Raw genomic sequence first — 25,652 nt, 5'->3', positions numbered from 1 at the left:
GAAAATAAAACACCAAATTTTTATTGAATCACTTAAAGAACTTTGTATGCGTGACAAATTATCTTTAGAATGTGCGTTTTTTTTTAATAAATGTGTTATGGTTATGTACAATTTAATTTATGATTTTTTTTGTTAAGCGAGACTATTTTGTTAAGAGAACGACTTATTTGCTAAATTTGAGGCTATGTAACTAGATAAGGTACTCTTTTTGTAAAAATGTCAGTATGGTTTCTTTAGTATTTTCTGGTATTTTGTGGCTTATTTTTACAATGAATACATCTCTCGATGCCCTATATCCCACTAAGGATTGACGGCCGGAAGAAACGATTACACCTCTGTGGTTTTAATCCGCATTCAGTAAATTCATACGCCTTTTCAAATTTGCAAAAAGGTGTTCAATCTTAAGAAGAGTTGAGAGAGGGACATTTAATATTCTTGTATAACCTTAAAAGGAGCAAAAAATTAAATTCACACTTTCAAAATATCAAATTTTATAAGAACCCACTAATTTTCATTAGCACTAAAATCTTCTCAGAGTGACCTTTTTTAACCTTCTTTTGTATAATAATACATTTTTTTTTAACTTAATGTTTCGGTAGCTTTAAATTAAAAAAAAAAAGAAACAAACACGAAACTTCAAAACTTTCGCATCTTCGGTATAAAAAAGCACTAGATTTATTGCGAAGAGCAAATGGTTGGCAATACTGCACAACTTGGAAAAACGTGACGTCACGTACTCTATGATGGGCGCAATCTTCTTTCTATCATTCTTGCTCTCAGCCGACATATGCCATTATCGAAATGAACAACAACCCGCAGCAGGCAAAGAGGTCCACTAACTTCTCTGTAGCCAATCAAAATTGAGTACCCTGATTCTTAATTTAGTTTGTAGACGAAAATGTCAACTATGAAATTAAAAAATAAAAATATGTTACATATACATATGTATATACATATGTATGTACCTACACAAACTAAGTTTTGCTTTTTACTGATTTGCAAATTTTCTTCTACTTCTCTCTTCAGGTCAATGTCAGCAATACTTGGACAATGCCGCAAGAAGGACTCAATGTTTTCTATCGCTTCTTCCGTGATCGAATATCCTGGTTCGAAGCAGATGCCGTTTGCCAATTCCATCATGCCAATCTGGTGACAGGTAAATAGCCGAATATGTAAAGGAGCGAGATTAAACGATTTCAATTTATATAGTATAAAAAGCCAAGAAAAAAACTCTCTCCTAAACAAAAGTCCAAGAAAAATGTAAAGTTATTGCCAAAGCACTTAAAATCAACTTGACCCTACTCAATATGGCAAACGACGTGTAATGGCGAAACTTAACTGGGCAGAGAAGCCCAACTGCTCAGCAGGCAACTGAGAAGAAAATCACTTTCAGACATTCTAAACTATGAACTGCAAATAAGAAATCGAAAGAATAGAGACAAAAAAATGTTCACGAAAAATTTGTGAAAAATAAAATTGTCAAATGCAAAACATTGGCGACGGCGGTGGCGACGCTGACATAAAAATGAAAAATGCAAATATGCAGGCAAGGAATGAAGAATATGAGAAAAAGTATAAAAACAAAATTTTATGACAAAACGACCAGCACAAATGCGAGGGACAGAAAATGTGCTGTAGAAATGCCCAGCCGCTGTTGGTTGTGTGTTTTGGAAAAATAAATAAACAAGAAATGCAAATGCTCCACAAAATGCGCAAACAGACAAGCACTCTGGGCGCATACAAATGCAAATTTCCACATAAACATATGTATATATATATATATATACATATATATATTAACAGCGCGCGAAAGAACTGTAGTACCACGACTGCTTGACCAGGAAATAAATTATCAAAAATCATCGAAAATTTTGAGTCATTTCATACTTCGACTTTATTGTATATTACTAAAATTTAAGGGGACAGCTACCTACCTATAAACGGCCATATTTTCCCTGATTTTCATTGAAATTATTTAAAATGAAGAAGTCAATGTATTTTTTCAAAATTGGCATACGGATTGCTTATTCATTAAAATAATACAAATTTTTTTCTTTTTTGAATCATTTAAAGTGGCGAATGTAGAGGTCTGATTGAAAAGTAATGAGCCTTATTTGTTTTAAGCAGTTTTATTAAACCGTTTGGCTTATACAACTAATATTCTTCAAAATAGGACCCTTGAGCGACAATACACCTCTGGTAGCGGTCCTTCCACTGCAGGAAACATTTTTTAAACTCATCAGCCGGAATCGCGTTCAATTCGGCTGACGCAGTTTTCTCGATCGCCTCGATGGAGTCGAAACGCCTCCCCTTCAGCTTTCTTTTCAGGCGCGGGAACAAGAAGAAGTTCGGCGGGGACAGGCCTGGGCTGTAGGGAAGGTGGGGAAGCACCGGAAACCCCATCTTGGCCAATGCAGAGGTGCAGAGGAAGGCGGTGTGCGCCGGCGCATTGTCGTGATGAGGGGTCCAATTGTTGACGAGGTCGGGCCAAACCCGGGCGACGCGGTTGTTCAGCCAAAGGAGCACTTCTTTGTAAAATGCCGCGTTTACAGTGCTTCCTGGAGGTACAAACTCCTTGTGAACTGTTTGCGTCGTCGAAGGCCTTCCAGATCGCTGTTCGTCTTTGATGTCCTCTCGGCCTTCCTTAAACGACTTGTGCCACCGTTTTACCTGGGCACTAGACAGAGATTAGTCCCCGTAAGCCTCCTTGAGTAGCCCAATGGTTTCGGTACTCGTTTTGTTTAGCTTTACGCAAAATTTGATCGAGTAACGTTGCTCCAACGATCACTGCATTTTCGCTACTGCAAAATCCTAACACACCAGGACCGGGGAAGGTTCAACGACCCTTTTCCCCCACCTGCCGATTCGGTTGATCACTTGGCAGACGCTCCGCCCGTGAAGGCTCATTATTTTCCAATCAAACCCTGTAAGGTCGATCGGTCGTTTGCGTTGGAGTCGGCCGGCTCGCATGACTTCTTGTGTAGGAAGTACATTTATTCCGTTGTTGCAGTGTGTTTCTATCGTTGCCTGATACTCTCTGCTGACCTTTGTTATTTCTTCTGGGATTGTCGTAATGTCCAGTTCTCTGTTTTTGAGATACATCGAGGTGCACCAGTTATTATTCTTAAAATTTTGGACTGCTGTCTTTGTATAATATTAGTGCTCGATTTTTTGGCTGTTCCCCATAGTTGTATTCCGTAAGTCCAGGTAGGTTTTATAATTGTTTTATAGATTAAAACTTTATTGTACAAGGACAAAGTTGAGTTTTTGTTTAGCAACCAGTAGAGTTATTTGAAACTATTTTTGATTTGGTCCTTCTTATTTTTAATGTTATGCTTCCAAAGTAGTTTGTTGTCCAGATGAATACGTAGGTATTTTGAAGCTAAGGCTGTAGGAATAGGAGTTCCATTTATGGTGACGTTTCTTGGTATGAAATTCCTTTTTGTTGTGTATATAACCTGCTGCGTTTTCAGAGCATTTATTTTAATATTACACGAGTCGAACCATTCTTTGGTTTTGTTAAATATTTGTTGCATCTTCTTTGTAGCTTTCTATGTCCATAGAGTAAAACTCTGTTTTCTGCGAATGTAGCCAACATTGCATTTACATCAGTGGGCACTGGTATGTCAGCAGTGGTCCGATAACGCTACCCTGTGGAATTCCTGCTGTAATTTTTCGGAGTGATGAGGTATTGTCGTTAAACTTAACGTATAAATGTCGATCCGTTATGTAACTTTCCAGTAGTTTGCATATATTGTTAGGAAGCACTAGTTTTAACTTAGTGATCAGTCATTTGCGCCAAATCTTGTCAAATGCTTTTTCTATGTCCAAATAAATGCGAACACAGAATTTCTTTGCGTCTAGCTGACTTAATATTTTATGTGATACTCAGTGTATTTGTTGTATTGTCGAGTGTTTTTGTCTGATACCAAATTGATGGTCAGGGATCACTTTGCGTTGATCAATAATTGGTCTTATTTTTACAATGAGCAGCTTTTCGAATATTTTACTCATAATAGGAAGTAGGCGAATTGGTCTATGTGATGATGATATTGCTGGATCCTTGCCAGGTTTGGGAATAGCAATTATTTCCGCTATTTTCCAAACCTTCGGAAAATATTTAAGCCTAACATAGCGTTAAACATGTTGCGTATGTAGATTATTGCGCGAGATGGTAATTGTTTTAATATTAGTCCTGTGATTTGGTCAAATCCAGGGGATTTTTTTGGTTTTATATCAGTTTTTATTATTTTTTGGATTTCTCTTGTAGTCACCGGTCTTAATATATAATTTTGAGTATGAGTTCGCTCTGATGCAAACGGGAAAGTATTGGGAGTTGTAGAGCTTGAAGATATTTCTGCGTTATTGTCTGCTAGTGTTGCTGCCTTTTCTGTATTCGTTCTTGCCCAGTTTCCGTTTTCCTTCCTTATAGGCGGTTGGTGAATTGTTTTGTGATAAGATGGAACGACAAGCTAGATCAACTGATAAAGGGGGAAAATGTTTTACGTTTCATCAAAGTGCAGCGGTTAAGATAGCTGGTCACATTACAAGAATGGACGGTACGAGGGCACAGAAGAAAATCGTAGAAGCCAGAGCGTTCAACACTAGAGCAAGAGGAAGGCCGAGAACAAGATGGACCGACGAACTAGAGGACGACATCAAGAAACTTAGAATAACGAACTGGCAAAAAGTCGCAAGCGTTCGAGACGTATGGAGGTCCCACGTGCAGCAGACCAAAGCTCACAAAGAGCTGTAGAGCCAAAAGGTGATGAAAAAAAAAATTTTTTTTTTCGAAATTTTACAGGTATCTGTCCCCTTAAAGGCATAAAAAACTGGGTATGCATTTTTTTAATTCTGATTAAAAAACGTTTAATGTTCATAAAAATTGGTCAAATTTTTATAAATTTTGTAAAAAGTTTGAAATTTATTTTTTATCAAAAAAATATGAAAATAAAAATTTAAAGAAGTATTCAGAACTGGTCAAAATGTGGTGCTATAGTTTCTTCACGCGCTGTATACAAGTGAATATTTGCCTGCTTACACACTCGTATGCTCGTAGCTATGCTTGCGTACATATGTACCTGTAGACATCTACACCAACACAAGTAGCTTGACTCAAATGCGGGGACAAAAATGTGCGAAAATATAAAATTCATGCGCCCTGTTGGCTACTGAGAGTACGCGTCAGTTGGCTGCAGGCAATCGTTATTTCCAGCTGGACGAGCGCAACAGTAGCACAGCGACAACACTAACAATGCTTTGAACAAGCGTTTGTCAAGCTGCGCCGTTTGCCACCAAAATCAAATAACAACAACAAAGTACGTGCATAGAGAATTTCGGTGAAAAATTGAAAAAGGCACAATAGTGGCTGATATCCGCCGCATCAATTCCTTTTGCTATTTTGGTGTGTATTTTTTCACCTTTTTTTATTTTTTTTTTTTTGTTTATTTTTTCGTGGGACATTTTATCAGTTATAATGTCAGCAAGCGCCGACAAAGTTCGACCTATCAGTAGTACAAATTCGCAGTTTGCCCTAAAGGCAATAATGCTTCCTGACAGCTTCCTTGTGCCGGCAGCGACATTTTTTGTCAGCGGCGATAAAGGACGCATACGTAAAAGGCAGGCAAATACATTGAAAAATTTAAAAATTCCGCCGGCAGCTTTCGATAATTTGAATATTTAGCAATGGGCGAACACAAAGTGATAGTGGGAAAGTGATTTTTTTTCAGCTTTATCTTCGCTATTCGTCTCCTCCAGCTAGTGTTCTCAGCGAGTTATCGCCACGTCTATCCCTTTTCTGCTTTTTTGTTTGGTTTTCTGCCATATACTCGTATGTACTATGGGAAGTTGGCATGTAGGCGATGAGATAGAAATGAAAACTTTATGACACAGCAATAAGCTGTGCGTGACAAGAGGAAGTCCTCGCAAAATGGGAAAGTGCCTTTGTAAAGTGACGGAGTGGCAGCACAAAAGAAGTAGTGCGTGAATAGGGAAGCTAAAACGGGGGTGATTTAGAGTGAATGCCAGTAAAAATGAACTGATAGCGATTTTAGTGTTTGCATTTCAGCGCTCCAAGTAGGCATCAAACAAACTTCCTTAATTATCACAGTACTCAAATTGGCAAAATGTACGAGTATACAGATTAACTCATATTTAGCCATCATTTGAGAAATTTCAATTCACCTGCCTTGCAGAATATCAATCCACCAGCTTAGCAGTAAATGTCGAAATGAACGAATTATACTTAACTGCAGTACATAGTCCTTCACATGGTGAAAAGTTTTTAGAGGTGTACTACCTAAACGACCGTTATTCGCCTCTGAGCGCATTTGATAGAGATACCGACGTGATTCGTTCTGTATTTCACTAAGCCAAAGCCAAATTTTGTGAAACTCTAAACGAATGACGTAAAATCCCCTCAAAAACTTTTTTTTATCAGTCCTAACAAGCAAACCCGGTATCTTTCATCCTTGAGTCCTCCACGACATAACATCAAGCAAGGGCAGTATAAACAACTACTTCAAACACATATGGGGAGACTCATAAAAGAAGGAGACTTCAATGTAAAACACGTTCATTGGGGCTCAAGACTCACAGCAACGAAAGTACGTGAACTCTACAAAGCTGCAAGAGAAGCAGGCTGTGAATTTATCTCCACCGGCAAGCCTCCTCATTGGTCAGCAGGTCAAAATAAAACTCCAGATTTGATTTCAGAATTGATTTTTTCATTCTCCAAAAAACTTTAAAAAAGAAGTTTCAAGTATATAAAGGGGCATACCTAAATTCAAACCATTCACCCTCAAACTAAGGGAAGGCATAGAAATTAAACAACAAGCTCCTACTCTGACCAAAAAATTTACTGATTGGGAGTTATTCAATAATTGGGTATGGAAATAAGTTTCCGTCCTCATAAAAGAGATGTCGGTGCTGATACTATTTTTTTATTCGCTCTAGTAATATACTGGTGATTTGAAGGTGTCCCTATGATCAGAAAGTACCGGGAATGTTTAAATAAAACAAAATAGAGTTAAATTTCAGCCAATTTATTTGATCTGCTTCAAAATATGACCCGTCTGAAGCACCACACACGTTCCAACGTTTAACCCAGTTATCCATGCACCGACGGAGGGATGGGCTTCAGCTCCTTCGTCGCATTCTCTTTGATCTTCTGTATCGACTGAAATCTCCTTCCACGAAGTGGTAACTTCAACTTGGGAAACAAAAAGAAATCACATGGAGCCATATCAGGTGAGTCCGGTGCTTGCACGATGGTATTTACTTGGGGTTTGGCCATATAATCCAGCACAATTTGGGCTCGGTGCGATTGTGCGTTATCATCATGCAAAATCCTAGAATTATTTGCCCACATTTCCGGCCGTTCGCGACGTACAGCATCTCTCAAACGATTCAAAATGGATAAATAATGTTCCTTATTGACTGTCTGGCCCGATGGAAGGTACTCATGGTGCACTACGTCTTGGCAATCGAAGAAAACAGTTAACATCACCTTTCCGCTACTTAAGAATATATGTCTAAATAAATTCACAACATTTGCAGAGAATACAAATAGACAAAATTTACGCAAACGGAGAAGGGTCGACCGGTGTAGGTAAACGCCGGACACAAACCGTGGCAACAACGCGCACTACTCCGAGCGTTTATCACCCGCACAAACGCGGCGATTCCAAGACCGCAGCAACGGCACAAACTACTGCAACGCAATACCAATAAATCCGACGCCGGAATGGAGAGCACTTTAGAGTACGCACAAGCACTAGCCAGAAATCGGAAATAAACGCCAAAAAGTAGGCAGTCTTGTTTCTGACGAGAAATTAGCAACCACAAGGAAAAACTCAGAAAAAATAGCCTAAAGAGAATCTAAGATATACGTAAGGTATAGCTCTCTCTCTCTCCTTTTCCTCTACGTTATATCTGCTTTCTCTCTCGCAGAACGAAAATGTCCAAAACGTTGCATGGCCTTAAAATTGTATTCTCCATTCTCGCTCGTCCTTGGACGCCTAAGAAGTTTCACTTCAAAAATTTCAAAAGTTATAAATTTTGACAAAATAAGAAATCACAACGCATAATTTCAGTAATTTTTCAACTAAATCCTTCCAACAAACCAAAATATAAGAATATTTAAAATATTTAAATCTCTTTTCACAATCAAATATGATTGAACTCTAGGCCGGGTCGATTTGTGGGAGGCAAAAAAATCGCCCCTTGCTCTATGAAAATCATATTCTAGGGATCAAAATAAGAAACTTTGCCGACGGAACCATATCTCTAAAACGAATTCTGATGTCCCCCAATTTGGGTCGAACTTTTTAGTTTCTTTTCTCATGTAAAGGCCAAAAATGGTGATATTTTGAAATGATTGTATGGGGAACCCCCCAGGAGAGTTCCAGGGGGTGTGCCATGGGTGAATCGGCCGACCAAAGTTAGTGGGGGTCGGTCATACACTTGGACTCGATTGGAGCACTCTAAATGGGTCAAAGTGGGATTTTTCGCTCGAGTCAAATTGGGGCACATCAGAATTCGTTTTAGAGATATGGTTTCTTCGGCAAAGTTTCTTATTTTGATCCCTAGAATACGATTTTCACAGAGCAATGAGCGATTTTTAAATCGACCCGCCCTAATGAACTCACTTTTATTTTCAAGTATTTCTATGAATCTACTTAAAAATTATATTTCTTTCCAGTTGATAATAGCTTCCAATTTGATGCAACAAGGGACCTTTTGCGCGAGCTGGATGTGAATGATATTGTTTGGATCGGTTTGATGAGGCCGCAGAGCTCAGAACGTTTTATGTGGTCGTAAGTATTCAAATTTCAATTAAAGTAAATCATTTCTTATTTGCTATTTCAATGCATATAATAAGTTGAAAATATAGAATATAGATAGCAGGATATTATTGCAAATATGTTCACCAGAAACTTCTTTTACATACAAAAATGAAATATTTTTCTTTTTTAATTTAAAAAATGGCGCTAAAGTTGACCCTCCCGAAAAATTGGACCTGGACGTGTTGTCCATTTTGGCTCTTCTATTTATCTGAAACACAAACACCAAAACCATTATTAATCAGCATAGGTGGGCACACTGCATTATAAATTTACTTCATTACAAATAGCAGTAAGCAGTAAAATTTTACTGATTACTGAAAAAAATTTGCATTACCAGTACACTTTTACTGATTACTGAAAAAAATTGCAGTAAAAATATTTTTTGACTGATTATTGAAAAAAAATTGCAGTAAAAATATTTTTTTACTGATTACTGAAAAAAATTACAGTAAAAATATTTTTTTACTGATTACTGAAAAAAATTTGCAGTAAAAATATTTTTTTACTGATTACTGAAAAAATTGCAGTAAAAATATTTTTTTACTGATTACTGAAAAAAATTTGCAGTAAAAATATTTTTTTACTGATTACTGAAAAAAATTTGCAGTAAAAATATTTTTTTACTGATTACTGAAAAAAATTGCAGTAAAAATACTAATAATATAATTTGATTTGCATTATCAGTATAATATTTACTGTTTATGGGAAGTCAAAATGTAATACACTCTCATCACGAGATTCAATCATTTATGTACTCAATAATTCTTTCTTTTTTTTTGTTTCTCTTATTTTCCTAAATAACAAAATAATAACCCCATAACTGTAACTGTCGTACAATCCAAACAAAAGAATTGGATGAAGATGCACTGAAAAAAATAGGCCAATAAATATTTATTGCACCCTACACATATCTATACAACATAGAAAGAGTAGAGGTTAAAGATATATTATTTTTACATAAATTATCAGCTTCTTTGTCAGAATCGATTAACCTACGTTCTTTCGTTTGTCAAATCAAGTTTACTTCAATATAATAATAAGTACTCTTTAAATTAAGAAGAATGAATAATTTGCAAATATTTTGCAGGGTATCAACAAGTCAGGTTCGCTAGACTATAAAGTCTTTTGTAATATTTTCCATGTGCGCAATCAATGAATAAAACAGGTGATTATTCTATTCGGTCATAAGTTTGCGAGCGTAATCGTAATAATTATTTTAAACGTTTAAAGTGCTATATTGGAAAAATTATTAAGTGAAATACTATAATATACATTAAAATGAATGCATTACAGTCCGATAGTGATAATGATTCAGATTTTGTTTGCGCACAAAATATTCCAAGTGGTTCAAACGGTCGGAGCATAGAAACAAGTCACGATATTGGATGTTAAAATTTAAGTGAAACCTCAAGTACACCAGATTCGATGACAAACAAAGAATTGGTTGGTGTCAGTAAAATTCTCTTTAGTGAAAAATTTTTCAAAATTGTGGAGACGGTAAGATTAAAAAGATACAAAAGAACAACACTGTATATGTTATACTCTTACTAAGGCTCAATTAATTTTGGAATAAAGTTTACAACAAAAAATAATGATAAAGACGAATTTTTGTTTTATAAAAGTTATAACTGTTGCAGTCCCATCTTAGATAATAAGATACTATTAGGGCTTAGCAAGAGTATATTATCTTCGGTGCGTCGGAGATCTTTTTTCTTGTTTTTTATTTAAAGCTTCACAATTTCATTAAAATGCAGATGAACAAAACTCCTCATCAAAGAAGAATGTGTGAATTGATTGGTGCTTGTCAAGTGTGTTGAAAAAAAGTAAAAGGTTCGCTTCGTATTAGCTCCAATTTTATCAAGCATTTGAAAAAAGAACATCCACAAAAATTTTGCGACTTCAAATCAATAAAAGAAGAAAGAAGGCAGAGCGTAGGCCGGAAATCTTCTTTTAACCGTGACATTTTGGACTTTCTTTGCAACACAACGTCTCCCTTGTCCATAGTCAGTGAACAAAGTTTCAAAAAATTATTTCCTGGTAAAAGTATTCCGAGCCGTCGCTCAATTACCAGGTTACTTTTGGAGAGCCACACTAAATATATTCAAAATATTGTTATTGAGCTGGATAAAATTGAATACGTGTGTGTAACTGCTGATGTGTGGTCAGGTGGAAAAAAATCATTTTTTGGTTACACTTGCCACTGGCTAGATTGTAACAATTTTGAGCGGATGTCTGTAGCACTGGCTTGTCGGAGGTTTAAGGGAACTCATTCCTTTGATCGTGTGACGAAGATGATATGCGACATAAATAAGCAATATAAACTGCCAGTTGAAAAAATAGTTTATACGATCACTGACAATGGATCCAACTTCGTTAAAGCATTTAAAGAATTTGGAGTTGAATTAAGTAAGTGATAAAGTATAGTATATCAGATACACGTATTTATTCCCAATCAATATATTCAATTAATGATTTACAATGATTTAGGATCTATAAATGAACATGACAGTGATGAGGAAACTTCCACTGACTCCGATTCAGATGACTCGACAATTGTTTCAGGTCCTCAATTTCGATCTGTAACTCCACGTCTGTCGAAACATTTTCCTTGTGCGAGCCACACTCTAAATCTTTTGGCTTCAACCGATTTCAACAAAATTATGAATTCTTCAAGTCAGGATATAAAAGATATTCACAAAAGATCTTTCCAAAGGCAAAAAATCCTTCAATTTAATTGAAATTTTTTATATTTACATATTTTCTTACTGCACAGATGCACACAACTTTGGAATAAATGCAATAGACCGAAATCTGCAGAAGTAGTTAATGGAGTGATAAATGCGAATTTAATAACTCCATGCATAACAAGGTGGAACTCGCTTTATGATTCCGTAAATAAGTTACTGGAGCACAAAACCAATTTAGCAGAATTGTGTTTCCGTTTAAAAATTCCTACCATTCTCAGTGGTGAGCTTGAGTACTTAGAGGAATACGTAAAGCTTATGAGACCTATTGCAGAAGCAATCGATTTCCTTCAGGGTGAAAAGACCATGTATTTTGGTTATTTCATACCCACTATAGTGTCCTTAAGTATAAAAATGCGTCGTTTGGAGCCTAAAAGTTTGAAGTATTTAACCGAAAGTAGCAAAAAAATGCATGAAGCTTTGCTTAAAAGATTTGAAAAGTACTTCCTGATTCAGCCTGACGCTTGGGATGCTGTTATTGCCGCTATTTCTGTCCCTGACATTAAGTTGCGATTTGTGAAAGCTCTTTTAGAAACAGCTAAAACGCAAACAGAAGAGGAAGTTAAAAAAATGTTCAACACTTATGTGGTCAAGTATGGAAAAGTAGCCTGTGCCAAAACTCGTATTCTACCTCAACCACCTCAAAAAACATTTTTTGACTTCGGGGATGAAAGTAATGGTAAACTGTTTACACTTGGTTTTCAATTAAATATTTGTTTTATGCATATATTTACTTAAATAGATATTAGCATACAATGTGGTTCCACTGACTCGGAAAATTATCTGCAAGAAACGCTATTATACCTGGCCGAACGAGAAGAAACAACAAGTTGCCTAAATAAATATCAGGCTATTAAAAACGTATTTTTAAAATATAATACCCCATTACCGTCATCTGCACCTGTAGAACGGTTGTTTTCATTCGCTGGAATTGTAAATCAGTCTAGAAGGCAAAAACTCAGCGATGCAAATTTTGAAATGCTTGTGTTAAGAAAGGCTAATAGCTAATAGCAAATAAAATTATATTAACAGTAATTTTACTGCAATTTTTTCAGTAATCAGTAAAAAAATATTTTTACTGCAATTTTTTTCAGTAATCAGTAAAAAAATATTTTTACTGCAAATTTTTTTCAGTAATCAGTAAAAAAATATTTTTACTGCAAATTTTTTTCAGTAATCAGTAAAAAAATATTTTTACTGCAATTTTTTCAGTAATCAGTAAAAAAATATTTTTACTGCAAATTTTTTTCAGTAATCAGTAAAAAAATATTTTTACTGCAATTTTTTTCAGTAATCAGTAAAAAAATATTTTTACTGCAAATTTTTTTCAGTAATCAGTAAAAGTGTACTGGTAATGCAAATTTTTTTCAGTAATCAGTAAAAGTGTACTGGTAATGCAAATTTTTTTCAGTAATCAGTAAAAGTTTACTGGTAATGAAAATTAAATTGCAATATCAGTAAAATATTATATTTACTGCATTCTTACTGTTACTGCAAAGTGCCCACCTATGTTAATCAGTATGACTGTGCTATGTCCCGTACTAGAATACAAAAAAATTGACAAAATGGCGCGGTTTGAATTTGACACTCAAAACATCGGGTTTTTTCAGTTTCTTAATAAAAAAAACGAATTTATTGAAATGATAATATGATTCTAGTACGGGCGATAGCCATTAATGTTGTGAACAACATATAACAATTTCAGACGATTTGGTTGAAATTTTTTTATGTTTTTGACAACACCAGGCCAAAAAACGAAGTTTTGAGATAATTTAGTTTAAAGTTTTGAGAGTGACCGCGTTACGAATCTCTCTCTACCTGCTAAAACGGCTGTAGGATCGAAAACACAGGAAATATCCTTCCAAAACTTTGGCAATTTATTCTTAAAAGCCAATACTTTCGAAAATCGATTTTTTTTTTAATCTAGACCATCAATTCCAATCGTTTTCTCAGTAATTTAAAAACGTGATATTTATGACATCGTCCCATTCTTCTTCACCTACTTAATATAATAGATTTTAAAAAATCCTTTTATAATTTTCAAGATATGAAGAGAAAAAGTTTCGAAGGCATATTTGTAAACCATATTTCGTTTTTAACTGCCGTAATATTCGATGCTGGAGGCTTTCATTCGCTTATTGCTGCAATTTGCTTTATGTTAACTACGCTTCTCAACTTTACTACCTCGCCTTGTGTTTACACACAAACAAAAACATTCCCATGCACGGAGAACACATAAGTGAGCTGTTTTAATCTTCTAAACTCAGTGCCAAACTGCATGACTTCGCGATTTTGCTTTGTTAGGCTTTCATGTACATAAATTTTGTTATCTGCACTGTGATCAACGTCCCGAAGTGTAAGCGGTCGTTTTTTGATTTTGCGAAACTATATAGTAGGTACAGAGCGATCACTCTCAGACACATAGCCGAGCAAAACAATCAGTCAATCTCTCATTTTTGGCGAGCGAAATTTCCCTGATCTGAATGAGATCTGATGGCACTGAAGCGTTTTCACATTCGTCAACTTTTATACTGAGTACTGCGACATCATTGCGTAGTTGTTGTACAAACGCGCGCATTCTTTCTCCACTCCTTCAAGTCGAACTTCAACGATTTTTACCAAGGCGAATTTATTACAGATGACAGCAAACACATATAAGTAAAACCCTACATGTATTTGTTGTTGCGTTTGGTCCTAGCATCACGTCAAAATCAGTAATCAAATGTAAAAATACGAATGTAAACATACCAATACATACAAACAAAGCATATCATTTTGACGTAAGCCATACCTACGGCGAAAAATTCAGCTGGGTGAATGCTGTCACCTTAATAAATCCACCTTGATTTTTACATACTTATTTAAGTTTGCTCACCCCGCCGTCAACTCACCAATCGTCTGCATAACGCAATATTCAGATTGAAACAAACGAGCTGTTTGCTCAGAGATGATGCTCTCCTTTTGCGCTTCAATCTTCGTTTCTAGCCGTGAGAGCCAGCTCAGTGTTGGTGGACTGTCACACTTTACGGATCTTATTCTGCTTGTTGAGATGAAACTGATTGGCGCAATGATTTAGTTTTGTAATCACGCAATAACTGTTCATTTTACGAAAACTTTTGTTAGATATTTAACATCTTCCTTTTATTTATGATTGTGGAGAATTATAAAAATTTTGGTAGAAAAAAAACTACAGAGAATTTTAAAAATACTGCAGCAATTAATCACACGTCAGCTTGCGAACACGAACTTTGAGTTATGATATTGTAGCTGAGTAAATTTGCGAAAAATTGTTGAGCTATCCATACGAATTCCTTTTTCTTTCTTTTTTTCTCTTTTCCTTTTTTTTTTTTTATTTTCATTAAGATTGAAATCGAACATTGCGTACTATGCACGTCAAACTTCTTAGTTCTTAGTAAGAACCAAATTTTACTCTGCAGCCAAATATGTCAGTTGTGTCTGGGTTCGAAACACCGGCCATCAAACACTAAGCTTCAAAAGTTAGAAAAAGGTTTTTTCGTTTAGTGTTCGCCCCTTGGCAGGCAATGGCAAACCTCCGAAAGTATGTATTTCTCCAATGAAAAAGTTTGTCATGGAAAACCATCCAACGATCGGGGGTGGCATAAAATTGTACGTTTTTGCCTTTTTGGAAAAATATTGAGATGCACAAAACAAATCGGAGAAGGAGCTCGCCAAGCGCAAAAAAGGGTGAAAGCGCTAATTATGTAATATATATAAAAAATTATTTTTAAAGCTTTTCATTCAAAGAATTTGAAAAGTTTTCAGTCATTCGCTTTAAGTGGGCAGCCTGGTTTATGAGGTCTAAAAATTGCATCTCTTTGCGATTTTTTGTTTTTAAGGAAAAAATTAATTTAGCACTGCAAAGTTTTTTCTATCTTTTAATGAACATTTAAAAAGTATAAAAAATTTGTGTACTGATTAAAATAAGTTGAAAAAAATGTTTAACATAGAAATTAGTAGAGCGCTGCAATGCAAGAGTTTCCAACTGGCGTACTAGATACAGCTCGTAATTATTATCTAAAGCAAAAAGTTCTAATGGATTTCTAATTATCATGATTTTTTATTCTAGATGAACTAAGAAAACTGAGAAAAAATTCCAAAATTTCAACTTTTTGGAGGTTTTAAAGAAAAAAAAAGTGTGTGCATCAGTTCTGACACGCGACTGGAGTTTACTCCTTAAGAACGATTACCGTGATATTTAAAAATATATTTAATATGCAAAAGGAGTAAATGAAGACCTTTTCTATATTACTGGAAAAATTTAAATTTATTTATTCTATTCGCTATAGTAAGCCACCTGGAATGAACAATTTTTTTGGGGTTTTTCTTTTTTAAGCTGTAGTTGCAATGTCCACTTATAATAGCACTACAAATATCAAATAGGTATTTTTGATCCGTACTTAAATCTTTTTCACTGGATATATCTGGTAGTGTGAATATAATTGGCTTATAATTGACGAAAGAAAGCTTCTCATAATCCTTCAATTTTTTCTCTATTTCACCGTTAAAGCTTTCAGACGTAGAGCCATCAATGTATTCAAACAAATGTCTAAGCGGTAGTTCATTGGCGTGTAATTGGCAGATGAACCATTGTAAGGGTTTTTGAAGACAATCTCCTCCAAAGGTTCAGACGATATCACTGGTATATGTATAGGGTTGTTCAATAGGTGCGCTTCAACTTTTTTCCGATAGGGAGGGCGAACGACACAATATTTTTTGTTTTTCGCTTGTCATTTGTAAACTTCATTAGTATACATTTCATCATGGAACGCTACACACTTGAGAAACGATTGCAAATCGTGCAAATTTTTTATGAAAATAATCGTTCTGTTGCTGCTACTTTAAGAGCATTACGGCCATTTTACGGTCCATTTAACAAGCCGTCCCATTTTGGGGTTATGTGAAGTCATTGGTCTACAGTAACAAGCCGGCGACGATTTGTGAGCTCAGAGCCAATATTGAACGCGAAATTGCTGGAATTTCGGCCGATTTATGCAAAAGAGTGGTCGAAAACTGGGTTCAACGATTGGACTTCGTAAAACGTGCACGCGGTGGTCATGCAAAAGAAATCGAATTTCATACTTAAATGTATATGTTCAAACTCGATAATAAAAAAAAAATTAGTTAAAAAAGTCAAACCGTTAGTGTTTTATTCAAAAAAGTTCAAAATTTGAAGCGCTCTTACTGAAAAACCCTATAGGTTCTCAACGAACGCACAAGCACTAGATAGGAAACGGAAATAAGCACCAAAATGTGGGCAGTGTTATTTCTCACTGGAAATTAGGAACCACAAGGAAATATATATTTCCTACAAGTTTGCACCAACAAACCAGCGCCACAAGGTAGGCAGTGCTTTTTCTCACTAGAATATAGAAAAAGGGCAACGCGTCAGTTCCGTCAGCGTACACTTCCGGTGATTCACACGATTTTACTACCCATATTTTTCATACCATGGGTCTTATATATCGTTTCTTAGGGAGTAAACTCCACAAATGCCTTTCTATAAAGAAAAAATTCACTTCAACTTGGTATAAAAATCTTGAAAAATTTTTTTTTATCTATTTTGTTAGTTCAAATAGAAGAGAATTTAATACTGAAGGGAACAAGCTATGATTCATTTCAAAAGGTTCATTAGTTTTTTTTCATTCATGTACGCCAATTCAAAGAAATCATAAAAATGAAAAGTCGAGAAAAGAAGATAAAGTTTGTACTATAGCTGTCTGGTCACAGCGTAACTACCTAACGCTCGCCTACCTTTGGCTTTGTATCTACGGAAATATTGAGAATTAGGCTCTGTAACTTTGTGTGAATATTCTGAAATATATTAGGAATCGCTTAAAACGAGAAAAAAAAATTGATTTTTTTGACCTTATAAACCAGGCTCCCCCCTTAATTTAAGTACTATTTGACATAACCCCACATATTATACTTTTCAGTCCGCATTAAACGATATTTCAAATTCACTTATCGACATACGAGTACACTGGGCACCTCATTTTCATGTTCCATTTGCTGCTCTGAAGAGTGAAAAACACAAAAACAAAAATTATTCCAAACACTCCTCGCATTGTACTCGTAGAATCAGCGCCATTCATTCATCTTCTAATAGACCAACTTGCACATCCACCTACACAGACGCCTCCAAGCTTAGGTGCATAAGTGCATCTCTTTGTGTGTGTGTGTGTGTGTGTGTGTATGAATTTATGTGTTTACCAGGTCATGTGCCCTCCATTAAAGCTTACGAATGAAATGCGCTGAATACGTCTAAAAGCATTGCATTTTCTAATCGCTGTTGCTGCAAAGAGATTTCAATGGGATGTCCGCCTAAAACTAGACCTCAATTTATGTGTTTTCTAATAGCAAGCAAGCACAAACACATACACCTCAACTTTTCCCTACACTTAATTGTTCAATATTTCTTGCTCCACCTTTACCCTTCTCTAGCAATTCTCGCCCACTGGTCACCGACACTGGCTACTGGGCCGAATCGTTGCCACTAATGGATGCACCACTCTGCGCCGTCATCGACCCCATACGCGATTATCGTTGGCATGCGCTGCGCTGCGGCGGCCCCGAGACTGCATCGTTCCTCTGCGAAATGCCGGGTAAGTGTTCGCATTTGCTGATGCACCAGGGAGTGACACACTTAGAAATACGCCTATGTATATGTTTTCTCATTTTACTTGTCTTGTTCATTTTGCTTTTCATTTATTGCCACTTTAGTGCCTTCCTGGGCTGACGCTTGCATACTCAAGGATATGCCCAATCTGACTATGCAATATATGGCTGATACGGCAAGCATTGAATTGATACGGAATTGTGCAGAGGAGGGCCTGTTAAAGCAGTCGTGCAAAGGAAAGCAGGTGAGTGGGGTGTAAATGTTTTTTGAACCTGTAAATTCAAGGATTTTGCATTTTAAAGACTATTTAGAAATAGTTTCCCTAAATACAGGAAGGGTCACAAAAATTGTAGGTTGATTAAGGCCATGTGGCTCTCTTGTCAGACTTATGCGAGGCGAATGTAGGGAATATTAGATCAGTTGCAAGTACTTAAGGAATAACAGTATTCTAGGGCATGAAAAAAGGCCTAGAATTAGTTTTTACGTGATTTATATAAAAAAAATTCTTACCATTCGGATGGCAAATGCAGGCGGCAGATGCAATCTTCGAAATAGCTTTTCAGCTTTATTTTCCTTCAAAAGTGGATAAATTTGTCGTAAATTGTAAGACTTATTTTTGTATTATACGCCCTATTTCTTGTGATAATAACAATTCAGTTTTTATTTGTAAGTATAAACGCAAATAGATTTGCAGTGCCTGCTTACAAGTAGAAGCTTGAAAAAAGACTGTAGAAGTGCATTTTGACTGAAGATCTAAATAAACAAAATAAAGTTGCCAAGTAACTAAAGCATAAAAATTAATTCAACACTTACAAAAGTAAACCAAAAATTGCATAACGAATTGTACTCATTGTACTTTATTTCATCGAAAATAAATGGCATATTTTTAACTCACTTTTCTTCTTCTTCGTTTCCTTCCGTCTACACAGGATCGCGATCGAGCTTTGCGTGACCTGATCTGTCCTCGCGAACGTCTCGAAGCTCAACGCATCAACGACATAACCAATTCTCACTTCAAATCACTCCAAATCATCAATAGTATTCGCACGGACAACAACGAAAACAACGATATCGAACTTCTACCGCTAGGGGAAACCTCTTATGGCTCGGCCAGCAGCAGTGACCTCTCTGAGCAGGTACAGACTGAAAAGAATACTGTACAACGACTCATCGAGCAATTCAATGTGGACGAACTGATGCAGGCTGATGAGGCGCCAATTCCCATGAGCAATTACCATATACCAGGCGAGATACCGAAACCGGTGAAGAAGGCAGCCAAGAAGGTGATTGTGACTAGCGACGGTGATTACCAGAAAAAGAATCGAGCACAGAAATATGATGAAACCATTCAATTACCACCACCAACGCCAAAACCAAAGAAGCAACAACAGTTATTGGCTTTGGAAGATATGATGCTAGGCGATCAACCACAACAAAGCGGTGAACCGGAAATGATGGAGCCCGTTGGCCCCGAAGATGATGAGGTGTCTAATGAAATAACAGAACCATTGCCGCACAAGAAAAAAGTGCTCCCGCAAGATCTAAAGACAATGGCGCCCTTAACCGAGAAGTCGTCGGAGGAGACAGTGAGCGAAGAAAAGCAAGCGCAGAGAATGAAAGAGGAGATGCAGAAAAGAGTACTTTTTGATGCCACTTTGGCAACCACTAGCACAACAAGCAGCAATACAGTAGTACCCATAGCTAGAACAACAACAACTACTACCACCACTACTACCACAACCGCAGCACCGACAACAGTCGCGCCCAGCAGCACTGGAATACCAACATTGGCCCCGTCTTCAAGCATCACCCAAAGTGCAAATGTAAATCAAGCTAAAATAACAACTCAGAAGGATGGAGTCAGTTCAAGCACTGAAACAGCGTCCACTATTACGCCTCCAGTTCATCCAGCACCTGTTACAACTACAAGCGCGCACTCTTCAACCGAGTCGGAATCGCACGTATATTCCTCTTCAATGCCCAGCAGCTCATCAGCTCCTCACACGTCTCCTAAATCAATTGATTTCGATGAATTTGCTACTGAGTTACCCGCAACCATAGGCCATCCAATGCATCCACAACAACAGCAACAGCGAGGCAATATTATGAGCGAGGAGTCGCAGCATCCACATGTAAAGGAATCTGCGGACAATTCGCATTTCATACCACCCATGTTGTTGGTGAAGTCGCATTATGTGCCACCGCTGAAGCATAATGAGCATTCGGGTGCTGAGCACCATGGCAATGGGATGCATGAGGGAGCGGTTATGCATGCTGGGCATGGGGAGCTCACAGTGGGTGCGGGTAAGTCAACAAATTCGTACTAAAATATTTCAGTTCAGAAGCAGAATTCTCTGACTGCTGGATCAAAGCTAATTTTCTTGCCTGTCATGTTGTTCCATTCCCCAAGCGCGTTCCCAGCGCCTGCAATAGCGATAGTGGCTATCAAATTCCTCTCAAATATTATTTTAGCAATAACCAATTTCCGCAAGGCGGGGTTGATGCGTGACTACCATACGGAATTCGGAGAGAACGTAGGTTCGAATCTCGGTGAAACACCAAATTAAGAAAAACATTTTTCTAATAGCGGTCACCTCTCGGCAGGCAATGGCAAACCATGAAAAAGATCCTCATAAAAATATCTGCCTTTCGGAGTCGGCTTAGAACTGTAGGTCCCTGAATTTGTGGAACAACATCAAGACGCACACCACAAATAGGAGGAGGAGCTCGGCTAAATACCCAAAAAAGGGTGTACGCGCCCATTATACATACATACAATTTCCGCAAGGCCCATTAATTGTTGCACCAAAGAGAACCACATCTAATTTAATTAAAAACTTTATCTTTAAGGTAAATCAAGGTGGGTCAGTCTTACCCTTTCAGTTGAAAAAAAAATTGTATGAATATACCGCCAAGAAACGGCCAAACATCCACGAACTCGAAATTTTTAATCGAACCTTTAATTACTCTAAAACTGATGTGAGTATAAGCACATGGCAGTTGCACAAGCTTTCGAAGAAAGGAGCATTCAGTGACCTTAATCGTCTAGCTGCCATTTACGAAGAAAGTGCTCAACAGTTTCCTTCTCTGAAACGTCACCAAAGTTTCTTAATTAAACCTAGCTGTTTTGCGTGTGTGCCGATCATCGACTCAGCAACGAGTTTGGAAATTGAATCGCGAGGAGTGCCCAGGACTTAGTGCGCCAATAAGTCTATACGACAAAACAAACTTGTAGGTTCGGCATTAAGTGAAACCAGTTGCTAGTGATAGTTTTAGGTGTCGGTAATACCAGGGTGATGGCTTTTTTCGAGTGTAGCTCAAATAAGGAAGAAATCCTTAAATGAATCCAGACACATTACTAATTGACACTATTACAGAAAAGGCTCATATGAGGGTTTCTTGGTAGGAGGAATTTAATTCCAAACTAGAGAAGGGATTCTTGTTAGGCGAAATTAATTACCAAGCTCACACTATCACCTACAACTTCCTTCTTTAAATATCGATTTAAGCTGTAGCGCTGTGCAATTTTTTAAAAACTGTGTTTCGACTCCAAAAGAAAAACTACACAAATATGTACTGCTTTTAATGGTATGTACAGGGTGGGCCATATAGCGTTTGCTTTTTGAACCACCTATTTTTTTGAGAAAGGTAACACAAATGACATGTCAAATGTGTGCATAATTTACTTAAAGGTTTGACATTTACGAAATAGGACGCTATACGCTTGAAAAAATTGGGAAATATTGAAAACCTATTTCCAAAGTGGGAGTCTTCTTCTTCTTTTCTGGTTTTCACATCGGTGGCTACGTCAATAAGCAAAATTATCGGATTTGGGGCTCAGAAAATCCACACGCTACTGTAGAGAAGCAAATGCATCCACAAGGAGTCACTGTTTGGTGCGGTTTTTGGTCTGGCGGCATCATCGGGTCATTTTTTTCGAAAATGAGCGAGGAGCCGCGGTTACAGTAAATGGTGAGCGTTACCGTGACATGCTCAACGAGTTGTTTCCGAAAATTGAAGAGGATGACATGGACGACATTTGGTTTCAACAGGACGGTGCAACTTGTCACACTGCCAAAGTTACACTCGAGCTTTTGGCTACCGAACCATCCAGAGACGATTGATGCTTTAAAACACGAAATCGAAGTTGCCATTCATGAAATTGGAGCCCAAACAATCGAAAATGTGCTTAAATATTGGGTTGATCTAATGGCCTACTGTAAAGCCAGTCGTGGCAGTCATTTGAACGATATTATTTTTTATTCATAAATGATAATGTTCAATCTTCAAAATTAAAAAGAATGTTTGAAAAAATTATGATTAGTTTTTTCTTATAGCCGATTCAAGAAGCAAATTTTACATGGCCCAGCCTATAGTTATGTAAAAGAAAAAGTTGTCTGACTATCTTTTGGGTTTTCAGTCGCTAGTCAATGTAATTGTTTTATGAAAATAATATACAATATTTAAACTTCTTAAGAAAAAAACATGTCAACCTCCTCACAACTTCACTCATCCAACACAAATTCTTATAATGAGTTATCTACCTAATCTTCTTATTTGCTTGTCATTCTCAAGGTAAACCCAGTGAAGGTGTATCCCACCACAGCACTCCAACCAACCACACACACCCTGTATCAACGCCAAGTCATGCGACAACTGTGAAAGCTGATAAATCTGATCTTGAAGCGCAGACTACAATAACGCTGACCACCACAATGGCAGCAATAAAACCAGCAGCAGCAGCAGTAGCAACAACAATACCCACAAAAGCTGATGTTGACGTTTTGACAAAGCAGCCGACCGATGAATTGTCAGTAAAAGAACAACAGCAGCCAACTGCGAAGTTAATTGACGGCACGACTGTGACAGCAAAACCACAACAACAGCAACAAAGCGGCGAACAAACTAGTATTAAAGCTCAGCCACAAGCTGAAAGTATTACAGAGAAAATACGAAAAAATAACGAAGAAGTTATTGCAACTACAACAACAACAGCAACACCAACAACAACAACAACGACAGGCTCACATACGCCTACAACGCCATTAGCCACGGTCGCATCCGCTGCTAACAAGCACCATTCAACAACATCGCCGTCAACAATAACAGCAACAACAACAATAAAAACGCAGACGACAGTAAAAACAACAGAATCGGCAACCACAATGAGAACTGCTGACGCCGTCGTGACACATGAAATTGAGAAGTCAGTTAAGCGGAACTCGCAGACAAAGGACTCTGAGGAGCTTACAAAAGAAATGACAGTGAAGACAACTAATATAGCAGCGGAAACCCCGGTCACCACAGCAATAGCAACAGCAGGGGCAGATGAATTGCAAACAATGAAGGGCCCAAGCACAGCACATAAGCTACTACTCGACGAGCAAACAAAAGCAACGACAACAACAACAGCAGCAGCAGCCGCAGCAATACCAGGCGGAAGCGCAGCTATGGTGACCGGAGTGCCATCAACGCCAACCTTGGCTACAGTGACTACAACTACTGCTGCCGCTACCGCTTCGGCAGCAACAGCCACACATACAATAACAACAACTACAGCATGCAACAGTGACACAGATATGGAGTCGACAACTGCCAGCGGCGCTACAGACGAGAGTTCTGCAACCGAAGGCGCCGATGGCAAGAAGCTGACGCGTGTACACCGCACTTGCCAGCCACGCATCGAGAAAAGCAGAGGCAAGCATAAGAATCATCATGCCGCAACTACCGAACAGCCAACGCCGACACGGAACTTCTTAAAAGAAACCACAGAAACGCCACCCTACAAGCCAAATCGTCATCGCGTGCTGACCCAGCCGGAAACTGTCAGCTATTTTAAGAAAATATTAGGTTAAGCGGAAAATGGCGAGCGATAGACGGATAGGCAGGACGGAAGAAAGGAAGGTAAATGGACGAAAGTGAGCAATGTGGTGGAAGGTAGTGATGCAGAGATAAAAGAAGCGAAGGGGCAAGCGAAAAGGCTTAGAAATGATTTACTTGGCATCACATACGAGCAAGGAGAGGTAAAATAAAATTGTACGTAGGTATAAAGCAGCTAAGTTTTTTAGGTATGAATACATATAAGAGGCATAGTAGCAGCCGTAGAAGTAGTCGAGATGACGCGCAGTGAAAAGAGTAGCTGGAAAAGTACAGCTTAAGCTAAAACATACAAGAAAAAGTGCAGCAGTAGCAGATCAAAGTGTTGCGAGCAGCATTTCTTTGTTTTCAAACCGGGAAACCAATGAAAAACAAAAAAAAGAATCTATGGGTTATGAATGAAATATTAAGGTAGCATGTCAATTTTGAGAGCTAAGATAGATATGGATTGGAAAGGGTTTAGAAAATGCATCTAAGCAACATAAATTCATTTCGCAAATTTCGATGGAGTCTTTGAATTGTGCACCGGTTTTATAATATACTAAATAAATACTGCGAAAGAAGAAGCAGACAATTTAAGTGCAAAAATAGCTAAGGCTCAGGATGTAAGAAAAGAGAGAGAGAGAGAAATGGTTAGATAAATACTGGTAGGTTTTTGAAAAACAAAAACAAAAATCAACAAGAAATATAAGGCCAAAGGAAATTTTAGTATCATCGTTTAGATTTACACACACCAACACTTACACAAGTCTACAAGTCTACTTATACTTACAAATAAGCAAACACCAAATATGACTTAACATACAAAATGACGTTATACATTTTTAGTGTATTACAACAAAAACAAAAGAAGAGGAAGTTACCGCGTTTAATGATTCATTCTATCATACAAACAATTTAATCTGTCAATATCACTGTCGAGTTCTCTACTAAGAATGACGCAATAAAAGATTGTATCCATCAGCTAGGAATTATTTGTGAGAGAAATATGACTTATATATGTATATTGTGACGTCACGCTGGTGCAAAAATGTACAAACGCGAACGGAATGCAAGGGAAAAAGAAAATACACAGATAAAATTGCTGTGTGTGGTGGGCGCCACCTCTGTGCTCCGTACCTGAGTGATTGCGTTAGAACCCAATAAGTGGAGATGAAGCTGAAATATTACGGAAAAGCTGCTTCTATGCTCCGCTACAGCGTCTATACATATGACGGGGACCTACACACCCCCAAGAGCTTGAAAAATTATAGCAGATATCACTTCGAATTCAATATATTATTTTCGAGGAATCACATTTTACGACCTACGATTGCAAAGGCATTGCGTCATTATTTTCTATAAAAATTTCACAATCCTAGCAGGAAAAAAAGCGTTCTGGAGAGTTTTCTTAGAATGGAATGGCCTGAAATTTTCCAAGTACTCAAGCAATACTGACCATTGCACATAAGGTCTAGAGGGAGACTTTAACGAGCAGAGAGACTGGTAGGCTGAGGATCCATTAGATTAGGTTAGGCAAGCCAGATTGCTTGTCTAAGACCTAAAGCC

General features: G+C 37.4%; 2 protein-coding genes across 2 annotated transcripts; both read left to right on the top strand.

Annotated features, from left to right (window-relative positions):
- The first annotated feature begins 1,030 nt into the window (after positions 1-1,030).
- Positions 1,031-24,643, top strand: LOC128857807 (mucin-2). Its single transcript, XM_054093578.1, has 6 exons — positions 1,031-1,156; positions 8,702-8,816; positions 18,053-18,213; positions 18,332-18,471; positions 19,157-20,531; positions 22,803-24,643. The coding sequence occupies exons 1-6, from the start codon at positions 1,051-1,053 to the stop codon at positions 24,080-24,082; spliced, it is 3,177 nt and encodes a 1,058-aa protein (XP_053949553.1). The 5' UTR covers positions 1,031-1,050; the 3' UTR covers positions 24,083-24,643.
- On the top strand, positions 11,393-12,619 carry LOC128857808 (uncharacterized). Its single transcript, XM_054093579.1, has 2 exons — positions 11,393-12,269; positions 12,333-12,619. Exons 1-2 carry the CDS (start codon positions 11,849-11,851, stop codon positions 12,596-12,598), a joined length of 687 nt encoding a protein of 228 aa, XP_053949554.1. The 5' UTR covers positions 11,393-11,848; the 3' UTR covers positions 12,599-12,619.
- Positions 24,644-25,652: the final 1,009 nt, after the last annotated feature.

Source organism: Anastrepha ludens, chromosome 3 (assembly GCF_028408465.1).
Source record: "Anastrepha ludens isolate Willacy chromosome 3, idAnaLude1.1, whole genome shotgun sequence".
In the NCBI taxonomy this organism is placed as follows: domain Eukaryota; kingdom Metazoa; phylum Arthropoda; class Insecta; order Diptera; family Tephritidae; genus Anastrepha; species Anastrepha ludens.
Note: the sequence above shows the minus strand (reverse complement) of the source record. Positions and strands in the feature narration are given on the sequence as shown.

Bases quoted from the DNA above. Each gene is read 5' to 3' on its own strand.
- LOC128857807 (XM_054093578.1), top strand. From the start codon at position 1,051: ATGCCGCAAGAAGGACTCAATGTTTTCTATCGCTTCTTCCGTGATCGA. The intron at 1,157-8,701 runs GTAAATAGCCGA...ATTTCTTTCCAG, and splicing joins TCATGCCAATCTGGTGACAG to TTGATAATAGCTTCCAATTT. The intron at 8,817-18,052 runs GTAAGTATTCAA...ACCCTTCTCTAG, and splicing joins TCAGAACGTTTTATGTGGTC to CAATTCTCGCCCACTGGTCA.
- LOC128857808 (XM_054093579.1), top strand. From the start codon at position 11,849: ATGAGACCTATTGCAGAAGCAATCGATTTCCTTCAGGGTGAAAAGACC. The intron at 12,270-12,332 runs GTAAACTGTTTA...TTACTTAAATAG, and splicing joins CTTCGGGGATGAAAGTAATG to ATATTAGCATACAATGTGGT.